Source organism: Alosa sapidissima, chromosome 10 (genome assembly GCF_018492685.1).
Source record: "Alosa sapidissima isolate fAloSap1 chromosome 10, fAloSap1.pri, whole genome shotgun sequence".
Classification (NCBI taxonomy): Eukaryota; Metazoa; Chordata; class Actinopteri; order Clupeiformes; family Clupeidae; genus Alosa; species Alosa sapidissima.
In genome coordinates, this window is record NC_055966.1 from 4468153 (window position 1) to 4488423 (window position 20271).

A 20271-nucleotide genomic window follows, 5' to 3' on the forward strand; every position below is an offset into this window, starting at 1 on the left:
AGCACCTTTTCCCAGGCCAGCATCTCTTTTCTCATGCTAAATCCCCCCGTTCCTCCCCCTCCTCCCATTGTTAGTCTTTCAGTGCTCACGTGGGTTGTCACCCATCTCCTCTACAAACTAATTGGTCATCTCCCAGCAAAGACCAGCAGGCAAATGTGTCGTACATGTCCTTAGTACCTAAAAGTAGAATTGGATTGGTTTCTTGTAGAAGCACGTACCGGATACTTTTCTCCTCCTTTTAGTGCTCCAGCAACTATTAAGACGATTTCTCAAGTAAAGGAAATACTAAATGATAGTATTGATGATGGCAGTGCTCTTGAGGCCGAAACAAACAGTGCTTCCCATTGCAACTCTCCATAAAATTCATGGAATATACACAAAATCATAAAATGTATAATATCACAATAATTGAAGCATTTTAACACAGAATTGAAAACTACTACTTCAGTGGTTCCACATCTTAGTGGGCCCAAGTGGGCCAACATGAAAAGCACACAACTAGAAGCGCTCTTCCCCTGTGTCCCTCTCCCCGCTCCTCCAGTCTGTGGTGCTGGCCTGGCCTGGCCTTTGACCTCCACCTTTGATCCTAACCTTTGGTATGCGATACACACTGGTTTCTTAAGGGCATTGTTTTGTCCAGGAATGTTGGAATCAGTGGAATCAGTGAAAATATTCTGACATCTGTAGAAACCCCTTTTTTTCCAGTCCTTAGCACAAACTAATCAATAAATACAAACTACTCAAATGTCAGGATCCAAGAGGTACAACTTTATTCTAAGTGTAAACAACAGTACATAAAATCAAAAACTGCATAGGAAATGTTTAAAGTCCACCAAGACCAGAGACCGAGACTGCAGGCCACATAGTATTTTAGTCTCTCATCAGATTTTTTTTTGAAAACACTGACATTACACCAAACAGTTGAGAAAGCAGAGGTGAGGGGAGAGGAGTGGAGTCAGGAGAGACGGGAGAGAAGAGAGAGGGGCTCTTGGAGTACCTCTACCATAAACCATCCGTCCTTCTCCACACATCTACCCTTTGACCCCGGAGCCTGAAACAGCAGTCAAAACCACAATCACACACAACAGAAAATGGCAGTGGGATTCTTAGTCCAATTGTGATGGCAGGACCAAAGGAGAAAACATTTTAGGGAGTGACATGCTCACTGCATTGCTTGAGGAGGTGGTTCATATAGATGATTCATTTTAAGGATTTTTAAGGCATTTCTGACTTATTTGAAGGCAAACCAAGACTTGAGAACTTTTCTTTCTTTGGTCGGGTTGATTGGCTGCTGATAACAGAAATTGTGCCAATTAGTTTCCTGAGAAATTGAGGGATTCCTTTGAGAGAATGGGGAAAGGAGGGGAAAGAATATCCCACCATCATTTCTCTGTGGCTTTGAGAAGCTGACATAAAGGTGAACTTCTACAAAATGGTCAAATCTTATGTGTCGCTTAATCTTTTCTTTAAACAGTTCAATGGAAATAAAACATGAGGGGATCCTTTGAAATTTCACAAACAGCAAATTTCTTTTTTTTTTTTTTTTTTAAACAGATGGATCAAGACAAATGTACTTCCACACACATACACACACACACAGATCAGATACTAAAAGTACTAACAGCGGATTCACTATAAAATGGCGGGAAACAAACATTGGATTTGGATTTTTAATCTCTAGAAAGCTACCTGAGTTGTTCTTACATGTGTATACATCAGAAGACAATACAATCATTAAAATGGGTCTTGGACCATGCACTTCTGAGAAGATGTGTGCGTGAGTGTGTGTGTTAGTCAGAAACGGGCTAAAATAGTTTGTAATGGGGAAAGAAACCCATAAAGGAAAAACATCAGAGACCCAATTAGTATATCTATGTTGTAATATGCAGGGGGCTGATACTCATCAGCATTGATGGAGATAAATGTTCAAATGAACCTGATGCTATCATAGGCTGAGGCCTCCTCAAATTGTGATCTCAAGAAGATGTTCCATCATCAAGAGGCCCATGGGCAGCTGAGGGAGCACGTGTTCAGTGACTGCACAGAACTGTGGGTCGTTGCGTCTCACACTGCACTGATGTTAACATTTTGGTTTTTCAAAGCTCTTGCACTGACTGGTGAACTAGGTTACAGACACATCTCCGCACACTGCGTTCCTGATGATTGTTCGGTAAAACATGACATGAAGGTACACCGTACATCAGAACAGAGCTCGGGGAAAGAGGTACTTCAAGGGCCAACGTTTCCATTTCCATGCAAACCATGGAAATCCATTTTAGCAAACTATTTGGCAGTTTTAAGTATAATCCAGTTGGGAACAAAGCATGATTTTTGAAGCTGTAGACTACTGCATGTGTGAAGGCATCATGGACAAAAGACCTTTTCACTAGTGTCTTGCACAATGAGGTACCCTTCTTGGGCTCTGTAAAGCTATTCATGAGAGAGAAATACAATCGTATAGGTCAAAGCCATCCACCACAATCTACCATACAAACTTTTTGGTACATCATAAAAGTGTCATCAAATATTAATTTCTTAATTCTTATTTTCAAATCCACTTTTCTACAAGGACTTTTAAAGCATGCAAAAATATAAATATAGGTTTTTTTTTTTTTTTTTGCTCTTAAAGAGTATAGATCTTAGGATCTTTTGGGAGGCGTCTCTGCAGCTCTGCGTTCAACTTTGAGCACAGGTAACACTGGGTGAAAAGCTCGACCTCTCACACGCACGCTACCAGCCACAGGCCAACTGCAGCCGCTTTCTTATCCCACACACTTCACATTCACACTTTTCATCCTTAAGCTCCTTTTGGTTTTTAGTACTTTTCTCAGTGGTCTACTAGATTTCTCCAGCTATGGCTCTACAAAAGCAAGTCTGTTGTCTGTGACGCGGAGCTAAAGGAGAAGGGATTTCTTTACGCGGGCATGAATGGCGTCGAGAAGCTATCCTCAGTTCACCAAGGAACCTTGCAAATATCTGCTGGAGTTAAGCCTGAGGAAACATTAAAATGCAGTAACTAGGGTGTGGTGAACTCCAGTGTCACACACTTGAAGGGACATACAGAATCATCGGAAAAGGCCGTCTTACAGACAAAACCTCACTTCCACTGAGGTAAAACAACACAGACTGCAGGAAGACTGAGGTCAGAGGATAACAGGTCTTCAGTAACACTGAGGCAAACAGATGATCTGTGAGGTCAGACATCAACAGCAGCTGAGTATCATCGCACTAGCACAACTCATTTGACCAGAGGTTTGGCACGGGCTAAAGTATGGTCACTATTTTGGCAAGATGTTTAATTCAGTGCTGATCATCACGCTTGTGTTGTAGAAAGGCACACCATGACACTTCTAGCAGAAACACAATTTGAATAAGTGTTGTGATAAAAATGAGGGAGGAAGCACTGTAGTCTGCATGGATTAAGTTAATGTGAATTGTAGTGATATAAAGATACGTTGGGGTTTGTTTTGTTTTAAACCTATGTGTACCCCCTAAGTGTCTTAACCTTGTCATACTCTGCACTACTGTATATGCAACTAAATACTGAAGATGATCATAGAAGTAATTCCACTCAACAATGACTTGCCAAGCAGTAACATATCATTAGTTGAGCAAACTGAGACAAGGAATGGACAAGGTCCTTTAACTTCATAGAAATGGAAAGCTATTTCTCTTAAATGCTAGTAGGCTGGTAATTTACAATGGGAGATTCCAATGCTGTTCAATTCTGACAAAGCCAGTTCCGATGGCTGATGGACACAAAACAAAGAAAGTCTTCAAGTCTTCACCTTGTCTATGATGACTATCACAATGCAGACTGCCAACTTCAGACCCTCAGATGTTTGTTCCTTTCACATTACACTGAGGGGTGACATTTCTGCTTTCTGAGAAAGTGTGACACTTGCACCGTGCTTCAGGCTACGCTCCAAGCACTTAGTGAACAAGTAGCTCAGTGGATCCAAGTGATTTCCCTTGTGCCCTCACTGAGAATCTGTGGTCCAAACCATGTCACATGTATCCCACAACATGAATGGGAATTAAACGTATCTTCTCCTCAGACAATGTATGTGCTTTTGTTGGAAATACTGATACCATTATGTTTTAGGTGGCAATGAACAACTTGATTTTAGTCAAGACGACATAAGGAGTGAACAAGATGGCTTTGTCTTGCAAGTGGTTCCACTCCAGGCGCCCTAAACTATTACCTCAGGGGCGGAGGCAGTCTGAGGTGCATTCTGCTGACTGCATTCTACTGATGCCTCAACATGACCTGCTGACCCCACACAAGAGAGATCACGGAGGAACTAGCCCATGAAACAAGACAAATGGAACTGTTTCTCTAAGAGCTGAAGCCTCACCACCACCAAGTAGATCCTGCCTGGACTTGGCTATAGCTTTTCAATTGTAGTCTGAAAACTCAATTTTGCCCAGACAATGGCGAACTAAAACTCAACTAAGAAATCCGACAAAGTTTGGATTAAATCCTATATTTCTTTTCCTCCCAGCACCAATGTGCCCATTCCAACAAACATCACCTTATCGTCTTTCACCTCAAGTTGTGCAGTCATAATAATACATTTAAGATACTAATTCTGTAGGACAAAAAAATCAAATAGAGGATAGGTAAATTCATTAGAAATCGGCATCAGTTACAATCTATCTAAATATTATGCCCTCTGACGAAGATTTCTCCCCAAAAAAATCATTTGGAAAACAAATGCAATTTTCACTAAAGCAATTCTCTCTTTTTTTAGAAAACATTAAATAGGGAGTTTGGGCATTTTTTGGTTCCTTGCAGCATTCTTGCAGTAAATCTTGATTAACATTATACTTTTTATATGCCATTTAAGTTGACAGATTTGAGATTAATGGTCTCGACTATATACAGCCAGTCAAGTAAGTGTGACTGAGCCCCTTTACTTTGCATCATAAAATCCTTTTGAAATAGAAAACACTTGGGAGAGGCAGCTGGACCCGTAGAGGTATTGTGTAGTCTTGAGGTAAAATGTTTTGCAGAGGTATGAGGCAGATGACTGACAGAACTACAAACAAAACATGAAAAACACAGTAGATCTCTAAATATGGTTGCATGCTTTGGCTAAAACATGCCACCTTGGTAAATTTGAACATTGTTTTCAGAAACATTCAGGGTATTTCAATTGCTTTATGTGCACAGTTAACAACTGGGAAAATTTGTGCGAGCTGTGCAAATGCAAATCAAACATTGCTTCATTTTTGTAGTTTTCTCTCGCTAAAAAAAAGCACTGAGGTAGATGTTTCTTTATAAAACTTCATGGACTAAGTCTCTGCACACAAAAAACAATGTGAGTACATTCATACATAAGCTAGATGAGGTAGGTATGATGCAGAGAGTCAAATATTTCAAGAATGAAAGAAATTCCCTGAGAAAAAAAATCAGACAGAAAAAAGATTTGAAACACACATCAAGAGCAAAAATGGCATCCCATTTGAGCAGCCAAACCTGATGGAGAGAGGAAGGACTGCTTGTTAGATCTGTTGATCTGTCAGCTACGCTGAGCAAACGGCATCAATAAGCTCTGACAAACTAAAAAGGCATTTATCAACTGAATTGTGGTAGAACATGAGATTCCACTCTACTATTGACATTTGTTTTCCATTCTTGTGAAGTTTGCTCCTGATGGGTGTGTACCAAAAATCTTCTTTTCTATGCTTCTTCACTACACTTCCTTTGCAATGAGCAAAGACAGCATTGCTTAGAACATGAGGATTCGGTTGTTACCAAAGTCCACGGCGACAATCATTCCGTCAGGGGTAACAGCTATACCCGATGGGCGATCCATCTGCCCAAAGCCGTTGCCCTGAGTGCCGAACTTGCATAAGAAATTGCCGTTGGCCTCGAACACCTGAATGCGATGGTTGCGGGAGTCAGCCACGATGATGCGGTCCTCCTGGTCCACAGCGACACCCTGCGGACGAAGGAACTGCCCGTTGCCCGTTCCCTCCGAGCCCAGGAAGCGTGCAGACTGGCAGTCAGGCCGAATGACTAGCAGTCGGTGATTGTTGAAGTCAGTGACCACCAGGTGACCTTCCTGGTTGAAGGCCACACCGCGGGGCGAGTCAAAATGCTTCCAAAGGGCCCCCTCAAAGCCGTACTTGTTAAGGAACGTGCCATCAGGGCCGAAGAGCTGGACACGGTGGTTGCGTGTGTCGGACACCAGGATTTTGCCCTCTGGGTTCACGGCCACATCCCAGGGGTAGTTGAACTGCCCGTTCTTTGTGCCCTTCTCACCGAACTTGAGTAAAAACTGGCCCTCGAAAGTGAAGATCTGGATGCGGTGATTGTCCTTGTCTGCAACGATGATTCTACGCTGGCTGTCGCAGGCCACGCCCGCCGGCCTGTCGAACTGGCCCGGCCGTGAGCCCAGGGTGCCGAACTTGTGGTGGAACGTGCCGCACGGCTTGAAGATCTGCACGCGGTTGTTGCTCCGGTCTGCCACCACCACGAACCCTTCCTTGTCCACGCAGATGCCCCAGGGACGGCACAGCTGCCCGTCCCCGTCGCCCTCGCCCCCAAAGGAGACCATGGGCAGCCCGACACCCCCGTAGCTGCGGCCCGACTTGACCAGCACCTTAAAGGGGCTGCCCTCGATGTGCTGGTTGCAGATAAGCACTGAGAGCAGGTGCTCGCCCTCGCTCTTGGGCAGGTAGCTGACAGTGTAGGTGCCGTCTTGATGGTCAGAGACGTCTGCGCTGGACAGGGCCCCGTCTGGCCCCATGAGCACGGCTGAGACGCCGTCTCCTCCGGACAGCCGGGGCTCGCCGTCGTGGTCATAGCCCACCACGGTGAAGGAGGCCACCTTGCCCTGCAGGCCGCGCTTCAGGCCCTCGCCATGGGCTTTGGAGGCCGAGGCGTACGCGCCGCTGCTGATCAGGCCCAGGGACTTGATGGCGATGAAGAGCGCCTGGTCAGGTGGGGTGAAGACGATGCGGTCGTCTTCCTGCGGCTGCAGCAGGCAGCGGAGGGCCTTCAGCTCATCGATCTGTGCCAGCATGTGCTCCCGCGCCAGCAGCACGTCCAGGCTCCCTCCCTCCTCCAGCACTTGCTGCACGGTGGCGATGGTGGTGTCCAGCTTGGTCAGATTCTGATGGAGCTTCTCCACCTGGAGGTACAGGGACTTGGCCTTCACCTGCCGGATCTTCTCAACCTGTACAAAATACAGACAGCACCCCAAACGTCACCTTTCCTTTTCTGAGAAAATGACTTTCTTTCTGAAATCAAAGAAACAGGTGCCCTCAGAAATAGTCTTAGAAACTCTCCTGGGCTCTATTAGCAAGAACTAAAATGTCTTTGCCTTCCCATTTTTGCTACACAGACAGGACACTAAAAGAAAAGGTTGAGAGAGGGCTGGTCAGTAGACTTTGAAGAACTCTGATGAAAGTGGGCTAGTTAGACAAACATAATTTACTGCAACTTTAAATGCTGGTGAACTACTCTGAAGTTACAAGTTTAGTTTGCATAAAAAGAACTACAGAGGTCACTGTGGATTTGAAGGCCGTGTGGTTTTCAAAGGCTTTTTGTGGGTTCCTAACCCATAGAGGCTACCATTGTGCATATCTGCTTGCCACATAATGTAGAGCCTTCAGCATAAATGTCAGTATAGAGGTTGGTGTTAACGGATAGGTCCTATATTCATTTTACACTGAGAAATAGGATACATGCTCTAAAAATCACACAACACTCTTCCCTCAAAGTTGCCTTTTGTGCTGGGAGCAAACTTTTTTAATGGCTGAAAAGCCTACCAGTTGAGGTTTGATATGGTTGTAAATCTGTGACTCTACAGAAAACTATGCAGTTGCCCTCGGAGATCCTGGCCAAAAGGAAAGGCTTGCTTGTGTGTTTGTGTGTGTAACGTGCTACATATGGGGGGAAAGGGCCATTGTCCACTCACCTTCCACAGGAGCTCACACTCCCGCTCCTCCAGGGCCTTCTTGTGGCGCAGGGTGATGGTCTTCACCTCCGTCTGCACCACCTTGGCCTTCAGCTCCACCTGCTCGGCGATCGCCTTGGCCTTCTCAATGCTCAACTGCAACAACAAACCCACTCATATTATGTAGGGGAAAAAAAGAGATACGCACCTCTACTCAAATATTGTGTTTACACATGGCCACTGCTATATTAACAGGAGATACTGTCTATAATTAAACATTAACCGTAATAAAATATTTGTAGTCAGACATTAAAATGAATCTCACTATGATGTTCTACAATTAATTAGTAATCCATGTCTGAAAAGGACTTTGTCTCTCTCTGCACCCATCATCATATCACTGTGCCTGCTGTCCATCTGACTGTCTTACAGGCTCTAGTAGCCCTTCTACACATTTTTATAACATTATTTCCTGTTATTCTATTGTTCTTAAAGTATATTATTTTTCTTGTTTGTAAATCAATTATATTAATGTTTACATTATTTATAGTCATATTTAATATGTATCGACAATCAAGTTATTGCACTGTTCAAATCCCTGCACTGTTCACTTTTGCACTACCACCATTGCACCTTATCACAGTTTATCTATCTATCTATTATCTATCTATCCATCCATCCATCCATCCATCGGACTTGTACTAACCATAACTATAGCTTTACCATTATGGTCAAAAAGCTCAAGGTTTCATTTTTTTCAATAGTACACTGACCATTTTAGAACACACAGGATCTGCAAAGGATGGCCTAGAAGCTATACAATTTACAACGAAAAACACTGATTGAAAAAGCTGTCTTGCTGTCATTCAGTATCTAAATATAGACGCCACCTAAATGTCATTTTCCTTGTTCATTATCAGAGGAGCTGATGGCTTTCCTGATCTGTGGGGGTGTGTGAATGAACCCACACAAGCATGAGGAGCTCTATTGTGACGCCACAGTGAGCGGTAAAAGAGCCCAAGCTGTGGGGTCGAGACCCCTGACCCCAGTAAAACAGCCTGTGGATCCCACAGAGCCGAGGAAGGATCAACGTGCCCAACAGATGCTCTTTAAAAACTCTCATTCTTACGTTAAACTTCTGGAATTCTCCTTTAGGGGTTTTAAGGACACAACTCGGAAAAGTACAGGTTACTCAATTACACTACACTGTGATCATACCACTACTGCGGTGACAACAAAGGCAAAGGCTGTTTTTATGGCTTTGTGTGATATTAAGTGCTTGGTTTTATACTCTGATGTAGAAATATAGTGTTATGCCTGTCAGTTGATATGTACAATTTCTATGGCTTTACTAGTAAACCTCACAAAGAAGCTCAGGGACACCTTGTTTGCAACTTGAACCGGACTTCAATTGATAGCTTGGTCCAACCATGAACAAGCATATTAGACCAATCCTATCAATTTAACACACATCAGAACTATAATAGCTCCTACTACAAAAATCAAGTAAATAACAACCACCAGGAGTGACTAATTGTCACTCCTCAGCCAACAGAGAGCTGAAGCTATATAAATAAAGGTGACTTGACGAACTAATTCCCTGCAAATAAGATTACTTGGGCCGAACACAGCCTGCATGTGGTCAGCTTCTCCTGTGCTAATGCCGCCTGGGTTCCCTGCAGCAGAGCTCCTGCCTGGCCAGCTGGGGATCTCCAGTCCTACATGCTCTCCCATCATCATCTCAGCATACACCGCCGCGCCAACATGATACGATTAACTCATATCACTGCAACCGGACATCCAGTGACCTTTGCCCTGACCTCACCCAAAGGCAACTTAAAGTGGAGGCCAGAAGACAAGGAAGCTTTTCACAAACCTTGGCCATGCTCTACCAACAAGGGACAAACAAACAAACACACAAACAAACAAAAACAAACCAACAAACAGGTTTTTGGTGCTGCCCTAGCAGAAGAGGTAAAAAAGGGCATCAGTGGACTTGATGGAGGAGAAGCCCATGTATGGCCACCATGTGAGAGCTTGCTCCCCAACATGGTGCCATGAGGACTCCCACGAGAGAATGGCATCAAAACGACAACTGAAAAGGGTAATTTTGTTTGGGACGTTTGCAAGGCGGGGGAGGAGGGATTGCATAATTTATTGACATTCAGGCATCAGGGGGCAGGCTCTCCCTCTCTCCCAGGAATTCATCCTCAATAGTGGGACCCCCACACCCCCACCTTCATCTGCCTCTGCAGCCCTTTCACTCTCCAGCACAGCTGGGGCAGAGGGATTAAACAGCAGCCGCCCCCACCCATCCTCCACCCATCCCACCATTCCCCTGCAGACCCCTGCGGAGGCAGAAGCCTGATGGAAACATTTCCTCTGTGTTGTGCTAATGACTCGTGAGCCAGCTGAATGCGAGCCACAAGGCCACAAAGTAGAGGTTGGGGATGGTGTGTGTGTGTGTGTGTGTGTGTGTGTGTGTGTGTGGGGGTGTATGTGTGTGTGTGTGTGTGTGTGTGTGTGTGTGTGTGTGTGTGTGTGTGTGTTGGGAGTGAATGTCACAAAGTAAAAAGGACAAATGGAAGGATATTCATACATCACTGTATGGCAAACCTTCCAATCTCTGCAGTGGGCTCAGTCAGGCACGGGTGTACCTGTTCTGATGTTTAGATACATGGATAGTAGATAATGTAGGAAATGGCCATGTCTTTTGTTTACGATGCAGACACAGACACAGGGGGCTTCCCGAGTCACTAGCTACCGGCCTAAAAGCCTATAAAGTCAACTCATTTCACTGGGGCGAGGGCAGTGGACATTAAGCTGTAACGGATATGTTTTTGTCCCATTGTTTCAGATTCACCTCTGCCCTGACAAAGGCCATGCCATTATGACTGAACAGTAGTGAGGCATAAAGCTAAATAAGGATAAAATCAAAGCATGTTAGCTATTCATAAACAATAATTGACCAATGATGACCAGACGTACCTGCACAGCCTGGCGTCCCTGTTGGGCGTCAGCAAGCAGCTGGATGGTGAGGGAACGGCAGTCCTGCACAGCGTCCTGCAGGTAGGTGAAGCTGTGTCCGGCGTGCCGCCCGGCACTACACTCCCGGCAGATGGGCACCGAGCAGCTGTCACAGAAGAAGCGCAGCACCTAGAGACAGAGACAGAGACAGAGACAGAGAGACAGAGAGAGAGAGAGAGAGAGAGAGAGAGAGAGAGAGAGAGAGAGAAAGAAAGAGAGAGAGAGAGCAGGAGAGGGTTAGCATAGGGGCTGGAGATAAAGCTACTGGGACTTCTCCATCATTAAGGTGCAGACAGCAGAGATGTCTGATCATCATCACATGGGCCTAATCCTCTCTTCACGAGTATTCTGGGAATGATGAGTGGAGGCAGTGTCACTGTGGCTCTCACATGGCAGAGGGGCTCAAGGCCCATAGAGACATCCTGGTCACTAAATGGTGTCAAGCTGTGTGCGAGCTCATAAATAATTACATTGGTCAGTTGCCAAGAATCTAAATGTTTACAATAATGATCCATGCGGACATGTGTTTATTCATCACTGCTTTTGTGTGCTATGCTGCAGCTCGTGTGCTGGGGCACCTATCTGGAGCCCTATAGACTGCACTATATGTCGGTAGCCATGGTAACAGGCAAGGCACAGCTAAAAGTGGTGGGAGAGTGCTTAGCAGAATCTACCCTGCAGACTATTTCCTGGTACATTCGCATCTTATGTGCCAACTGAATGCCATTCTGTCCACACCTGTTACATCATGAACAATTGAACAGTCATGAACTGTCCATACTTCAAAAACTCACAACCCTCCTAAATGTAACCCAATTAATAGACTTTAACTTAAGGCTTAATTAGGACACCCACAGATTAGCATCCTGTACAGTGCTTCAGCTAATTCAGCCATGAATTGCACGGACAGCACTGTGTCCATCCATCAGAGTTCCCTCAAAAGAAAGACGGACATTGTTTAGAGAGCCCTTTTCTATTGGAGAAACACAAACAAGGCCCAATTTCTGCTTCCTGGACTGACACATTGATGAATGATTATACTAACAATCTAAAATACTGTCATTTCCTACTCAAAAAAATAAAAAAATAATAATAAATATAGCTGCAAGCAGCAATGAGGGGGCCAAGCAGTCCACATTTGTCATGTAACTCAATGCGGTTGCATCAGGTATATAGCATTAAGCAGTCACAGCAAGTTCCATGCCAAACAACCCAAGATTGGCTGAGTTGCATGGTAATTTCCTGTTTGACGGCTTCGCCACCAATTTCGATTGGCTATTATGGCCAAATGGTTTTAGTTCGAAAGACAAATAGCAATGCATTTGTGAGACATGCTCTGATGATGTGAAGATGAAGATGATGTGCATCAAGTTTGGAGTCAATCGGACAAAATTTGTGACCTATGAAAACTTTTAAGTGTTTTTGATAAAATTCAATATAGCGGAAAATCCATCATGGCGGAAATTGACATCATAGGGTGCATTGAACTCAGCTTAGTCCAGGGACACCAACAACACCTGGTTTTTGAAAACTCAGAGCGACAGGTCAAAGGTTAGGTGCGTGAACGCACATCCAACTTTGACCTGTTGGTGGTGCTAGAGTGTATGAGGTGCCAACTTAAAACTTGAGGAAATTTATCACAGGACTGTCTCTAATCAGTGTGCCAAACTTCACAACTTTTTACCAGACGGTTCTATGGGCTGCCATAGACTTCCATGGCAGAATAATACACTTCAGCAGCTACGGGCAAAAAAAGGTTTTGCCAATTACAGCGCCCCCTAGCGGTCAAAGGTTACCAGATTGGTTGTGTGTTCTCCCAATTAGGTCAGGAGTCAATGTACTTAGTTTGCTCACCAATTGGTTTTGATAGATGCTACGGATGCTGAGATATGAGCTCACTTCCTGTTTGGCGGCTTCGCCACCAATTTCGATTGGCTGCTACGGGCAAACGCTTCCGTCAATTGTTATGGAAATCTAAGCACTGATAAGGCATGGTCTGAAGATGGTCTGTGCCAATTTTGGTGAGGATCCGATGAAATTTGTGACCTAGGGAAATTTGATAGTGGTTTTGATTAAATCCAATATGGCGGCCAAATCAATTATGTTGATGTCATGAATTGCCATCTGTCGACATAAGGATCTTCCACAGTATTACCAGACACCACTAGTACATTGTAATTCTAGGCACAACAGCAGCTACAGTCCAAAAGGCATGTTACTGATTTACAGCGCCCCCTAGAGGTCAAAGGTCACCAAATTTCTAGAGCGTCCTCCTGATGGGGTCATGAGTCCATATACCAAGTTTGGATTTGATGACTGCAAGGGTTGCTGAGATATGAGCTCACTTCCTGTTTGGCGGCTTCGCCGCAAATTTTGATTGGCTGTTACGGGCGAATGGTAATACTTCCGAAGACGAAAAGTGATAACTTTTGTGAGGCTTGGTCTGAAGATGATCTGTGTAAAATTTGGTGGGAATCAGAGAAAGTATGTGACCCCTGATACATTTTAAGTGTTTTTGATGAAATCCAAAATGGCGGACAATCCATCATGGCGGAAAATGACGTCATAGGGTCATTGTTGAACTCGGCTTGGTCCAAGGGTTCCAACGATACCTGACTTTTGAAAATCGGACCTACGGGTCAAAAGTTACGTGAGTGAACACACTTCCAACTTTGGCCTGTTGGTGGCGCTAGAGGGTTCGAGTTGCCGACATGAAACTTGGGGACATGAATCATGGGACCGTCCCCAATCAGTGTGCCAAATTTCCCAACTTTTTACCAGACGGTTCTATGGGCTGCCATTGACTTCCATTGCATATAATAATAGGAAAACGTAGAAACACAATGAGGTCCTCGCAGCTTCGCTGCTTGGCCCCCAATAACAGGTTTCACCTAAATGTTACTAACCTACAACAAATCACCTCTGGACCAGTGATCCACACACCCCCATGCTATAGGGCCAGCCTACCTCATGAGCTTTACCAAACACCAGATCAAACACCAACTCTATCTATGCCGTCTCCAAGCGCCGCGAGCAGCTGCGTGTAAACTTAGAAAGGCGACTGCACTCGGGTTACCTGCTCATAAAGCTGCCAGGCGCTCTCTGTGTAGGCCACATCCTAGAACTGGGATAGTACAGTACAAGCTCAACAAGGAAGTCTTTTGCAAAACATGCAGCGTGATCGCTCAGACATTCATATCAAGCAGTTATGCAGTTACGACCGCTTAAAAACTGATCAAATAAACATCATCGGCAGATCAAGATTTATACAACACGCCTTTTGTCAGCTGTGTATGAGTACTTCAAATCCTATGATGTAGAAGACAGCTCTGTATTTAAACTTTAATAACCATGTTCAAAAAGCTTCCCTAAGGTCTAAACACAACAGGAAGTTGGGACTGTGCAATGAATCCAATGAATCATCAACTATGACATCCAACGGTTATGAAAACAACACGATAGACATATAACGATTATTTTGCTGTGTTCCAATTTGCAATGATGCTCTCATTTTGTCTTGAGTTATAAATGCTGCGCACCCCTTTGCTTCACATTGGTAACTGTAACATCATCTTTTTACATGTATTATTTATGTTTTTCAGTTGAAAATGTCAATTTAATTCACTGTTTTTTAGTTTAGAAAATAGATAATTAAGAAATAATAATCGTGATCTCATCATAATTATTTTGGTAAATATTATTTGCCATACCGAGCAGACCACCAAACTGAAAATACTTGTCTCACATTAGCTATGCGAGCACAGTCTATAGCTATTATTCCACAAAAGCTATGGGTGAAGGTTTCACTGTCCAACTGTGAACTCCCAGTTGCATTTCTTGACCAATCAACGCCAGCTAGCCTAGGTATGCTTTCCTGGAACTGGGATAACAGTTGGCACATGAGCCGCAATGACATAACTCGAGGGTTCCTTATGCATTCAAGGATACAGTTTGTGGAAAGGCTTTCCTGACAAACAACACTAATGATAGCAAACAATGCTGTAAAAATGTCAGTCTTGGGAAATGCTCTGCAAAACAGGAGAGATGGCACGAAGGGAGTGTGCACTTCAAGGCTAGGCGTCCCGTGCATATGAAGAGCGACCCTCTTTACTCGGTAAATCTACAGCGGGACATTTGGCCATACAAGCTCCTTTTACTTTCTAGCTGACTGGCTCCGTCCAGTAAAGGCATCTCTCTGATGGTGTGCATAAATCTTTAATGAGACGTGTCTTGTTTCCTGGCGGAGCACTCGGTCTCTTCTTCAGGAAGGGGGCAGTTGTGGTTCTCGTGGACACTAGTCGTTCCTTAAATGCCAGAACAGGTGTGGAAGGATAAGATTTCCTTCTCCTGAAATGTTGGGGTTATATACACCTCGGCCTGCATAAGCTACAGATCTACTCTCCAGCAAGAAAAGATATTGGGAGACACTCTTTCAAATATGAAACCTAGTAATGTATTAGGTAAAGACAACATAGGAGAGATATATGGTTAGGGTTATGGTGTTTAGCAGATAAACTGATAAATACTGATAAATATCACACTTGCTAACTTGGAAATGAGGTCCTATGTCCAAAATCCTGAACCACCCCTTTGACTCTGCTAGCTAACTTAATAGCTAGATACTTAATTTGAGGTTATTTTAGAAAAATAATTGTTAATTGTATTTAGCAATTTAGTCTGTGATACTATAGCTCATATACTTCATGCAAGAATAATGTAGTCATGGATTTGTTATTTTGGCTTATATTCAGCTAGCAACTTATCAGTGCTAACGTTATTTGACAATACTGTACAAGATATGTAGTTTAAGATAACACTAACTTCTATCTTCGTACGAAGAGTCAGAGATCATCAGGTGATTCAAAGCTAGGGGTTTCCCGGCTGCCGTGAGCACAACTCTGTCTTTCGTTAACTAACCGACAAATGCATAGGCAGAGTTTCTGGTATGTCCCTCCTTGGCTAATGTATTAAAAGATGGAGGCTAAAAAAATGGCTGCTGCTATACGGACGACTCTCCCGCCTGTATTTTAAATGGCAAATCCTACACTTATGAGAATACTACAATTTGTTAGCGGAAGTAATTGAACATGAATGAGCACATATTTTTGAAGGAAAAAATAGATTTTTGCTAAGAATCAACTGAAGAAATTACAATGTAGCTTTAATATAAACTTGTACAGACTCTCCTCACAAGATGGCGGCGACCTGAAGAGCAAAGTAATGCACTGACTGCACCAAGTCATTTTTTATACACTTTCATCAAGATTCGTCTGGTCTTCAAGCTATCATTTTGCTCTTATTCCCACACATCATACATACATACATACGAGTAGGCCTACATTGCCAATGAATAACTGGGTTTCAGTGTGAGTGGGAATTTGAGAAAGGTAGAGGACAAAGGACACTAGCAGCAGGAGAGTGTGAGATTTGTCCTTTAACCTTCTCCAGGAAATCACATTGTCTGAAAAAACCTTTAACCACATTAGACTGAGGAAGAAGAAGCTACCCATGTCAGTGGAAGAGTTCAGGTAATTTTAATTTTAAATATTACAAAATTGTGCCTTTATAAAGTGTGCATTTATTAAGGGATGCTTTGTTGGCAGTATTTTCCACCTATATGACAAAATCCACATTCTCAAGCACAATTTGCATAATCAGTATGGATGCACAGATTAGACAATGAACTGCATCTGATCTGGAACATTAGACCGTAACAATGTCATGTCATATTTCATGAGGGAAATGTGAACAACTGTGAACACAATTATATTCTAAAAATATAGCTGCAAGCAGCAATGAGGGGGCCAAGCAGTTGAGCAAGAGTTGGGAATGGACTGGACTGGACTTGACTGTGTTGTGTTAGATTGGATTGGACTTGATTGGATTGGACTGGATTCGAAGGTCACCGAATTTATTGTGTGTCCTCAAGACCACATACCAAGTTTGGTTTAAATTGGTGAAAGTGTTGATAATTATAGCACCCCTAGTGGTCAAAGCACACCAAATTAATTGTGGGTCCTTAGGATGTGTTCACGAATCAACGTACGAAGTTTGGTGTCGATATGAAAAAGTTTTCCTAATTATAGCGCCCCTAGTGGTTAAAGTACACCAAATGTATTGTGTGTCCTCAGGATCGGGTCCTGAGGCCATATACCAAGTTTGGTTTCGATACGTAAAGGCGTTGCTGAGATATGACCCTACTTCCTGTGATTATAGCGCCACACAGTGGTCAAAATGTACCAAATTTCTTGAGCCTCCTCCTTATTGGGTCCTGAGCACATGTGGTAAGTTTAGTCTTGATACGAGAAAACCTTGCTGAGATATCACTTCACTTCCTGTGTGGCGGCTTTGCCGACCATTTTAATTGGCTGTTACGGGCGAATGGTTTTAGATTTGAAGACAAAAAGGGATAACTTTTTTGAGGCTTGGTCTGACGATCATCTGCACCAAGTTTGGTGAAAATCTGACAAACTTTGTGACCTGTGAAAACTTTTAGGTGTTTTTGATTAAATCCAATATGGTGGCCGAATCAATTACGATGACATCACAATTTGGCTTGGGTCAGCCTATAGACCTCCAACACTATTAACAGACCCCACTAGTACATTTTAAAGGGACACCAGGCAACGTTTTCGTGTTAATTAATCATCTTCATAAGTTGGTATATAGTTAAATGACTCATTACAGGGCGAATGAAGACTCTCTCGCCCGCCCCTACTGCCTGTAAGAAGAATATCTCTTTAAAACTCATACAATGTCCTAATAGGATCCGAGCGAGCTACTGTCTTGTATGTCTGGTTACACTGATTGCATTAAATATGCCCTTCTATTGCGACATCTCATTCAAAATAGCAGAGCAACGCAAGCGACAGAAAGAAAATAGAAACGGGGCGTCTGATAAAAGTTTGTCCGACAAAATGCTTGCATTTCTTGCAGTCAGGACACCCCAATTGAAAACAATGTAATTAAATGGATTTTATCACTAATGTCCGATCGTATCGCATCCTGTGAGGACAAGCCCTTAGCCTCACACATTTTGAGATTTCCTTAGTACATGGTTTTCGGTTTCCCTGAGAGAAAAGAGAGATGTTTTGGCTCTTGGGAATAGGAATAAGTGCTTTTCCAAACTATAGTGCCTACATAACTGATTGTTTATGAATGGAAAGTAAAGACTAATTTAAAAAACATAATATATTACACATTAAGGCTATAGCTTATATATCTAAGCAACAATACAAGCTTTAAACAAACCAATATAGAAATACAGGACAACTGGTTGTGTCTGCTTTTGATTTGTGCTATTTCATTATTGTCTTTTAGGTCAACTCCACCAGGTATGTGAACGAGTGCCAGACATTCCCTCAGCTTTCACAAATGTCCAGATCAACCACACTGAAAATCTGTCAGACGTGTGTAAGAATTCCCACGTCAACTGATGCAACTGCCATAAAGAGTTGACTGGGGAAATCAACACAACCTAAGAATGCCCTTAGCACACTGATCCTGTTTCTGAGAAGTCACACACGCCCATGAGCTTTCCTCTTTGGAGTAGAAAACATTAACTCCCACCCACCCCACACCCACCCACAACACACATCACTTGAGTACCCTAGCAGCCACTGTGGGAGGTGTCTGCCTCTCAGGTGACCTCATTGGCTGCTGTGGAAAAGCCAAACCAAATCAGCTGGGGCCCTGGTGCTCTCAGCACGCCTCAGTGTCTGTGTGTGTGTGTGTGTGTGTATGTGTGCTAATGCAGTGTGAATGAGACAGTGCAGGCGCACACATCTAGTGGTGGCTGGCTCGCTCATGCAACATGGACAAACACGTACCTAGCCCAAGCACTTTAGAGGGAGAATGTGGGCACTTTAGTGAGAGAATGTGTGCCAAATGCATCACAGGTTTCACAGCTCAACCACCACCACAGCATTACGTGCAAAGGGGCAGGGCCTGAAAACAAAGACGCTTCCTCTCTGTTTAAAACCTTACAGGTGATGATGGCAATCGCACAAAAACTCAAGTTGGCCTCCAAACGCACAGGCAGAGGCCAGGGGAGACGCATTGCTTTGAAGGAGTGCAGGAGAACGTATGTAAAATCATGTCCATGTGTGTTCTCAGGAGGGACGAGAGTGAGCATGTGTGTGTTTGGTGGGGGGTTCAGAGGCGCACTGGTCTCCATTTGTTTGAACCTCTTCAGCTCTGACCCACACGCCACACCCTGCACTCATCCATAAGCAGCCAGTGACAGGAAGGAAACGCGGGACAGACAGGAGGCCCTCATCATAACACCCCTCTAACCTTGACCAACACTGACATCAGCACAACAGTGATAAATAATGGGGTTTAAAACTCTGATGAATAAAGAGGTGAAGCAGACAGTAGCTTTTTGGTGTAAACCATGTTATACGTAGAAATCCAGTACGTTCTCCTCCACCTTTCCAAACGACATAACCCCATTCATCTTTGGCAATCTGCTTATGTGCCGTGTTTGCAGACGAGCAGTGGAGGTAAAACGCTCAGACCCCGGCTTGCCAATGACCATATGGTAAAACTATGTCTGGGACTGCAGACACAGAGGCCAAGTAGAGTGCTGCAGTGAGAGTGTTTTAGCCAGCTAAGTAACTGTTAGTTTCCACAGTACATCTGTGAGCCAGAAAGATCTCTGTGGCTGCTCCACCTTCCCGACTTCATTTAACAACATTAAATGTTCAGACATATGTTCCACTAGCAGTGTGTCCTGCTTTATGAAGTGGCCCAGAACTTTTGGCAGGACACTTTTTAATGCACACTGTGAAGCCCGCACTGATTCACTTATATAATCTTAAATGGGGGAAATACACCATCTACCCTGGTCCTAATAAAACTGTTAAAAAGAAGAGAGAGAAGGGGGGGGGGGGGTTAACTGAAAATATTCTATCAGACTTGAAAAGCTTGAAATAAGAGAGGGCTATCCCTTTTCAGCCACATGTGGACAAGAAGCCTTTTATAGTTCATTATTCAACGTCAAAACCCTCAGAGAGGGAGAGACAGAGAAAGAATCGCAATGTCTGTGCTTCTAATAATATTGCACGAAAACGGGCAAATAATCTGTTTTTAGTCAGTCCTTCAATCTGCTGACCATTCCACATTCCACCATGAAGCAATCCCTGCAAAGAAGGAAACCCTTTCCAGAGGAAAAACCCTCGGCCTGTCTCAACTGCTCCAGATGGCTCTTGTCTCAGTGCTGTGTGTTGGGTTTGTTTTAAGTGTGCCCCACCAGATTCTATATCAAAGCTCTAAGAGGACGGCACATGAAAATGGTTAAAAACATAGAGAGGCACCGGGGGAAACAGAAAGG

The 20271-nt window shown here is 43.7% G+C and overlaps 1 protein-coding gene across 2 annotated transcripts in view; it reads right to left on the reverse strand.

Moving 5' to 3' along the window:
- Positions 1–747: 747 nt before the first annotated feature.
- The window catches only part of trim71 (tripartite motif containing 71, E3 ubiquitin protein ligase), a 28857-nt gene continuing 9333 nt past the window's right edge, over positions 748–20271 (reverse strand). For both annotated transcript variants that reach the window (XM_042107176.1, XM_042107175.1), the window contains 3 exons: positions 10899–11066; positions 7932–8066; positions 748–7187 (listed from right to left, as the gene is read on the reverse strand). In XM_042107176.1, coding sequence (XP_041963110.1) covers positions 5736–7187; positions 7932–8066; positions 10899–11066 — 1755 coding nt within the window. In that variant the 3' untranslated portion in view covers positions 748–5735. The remainder of the gene's footprint in view (positions 7188–7931; positions 8067–10898; positions 11067–20271) is intronic.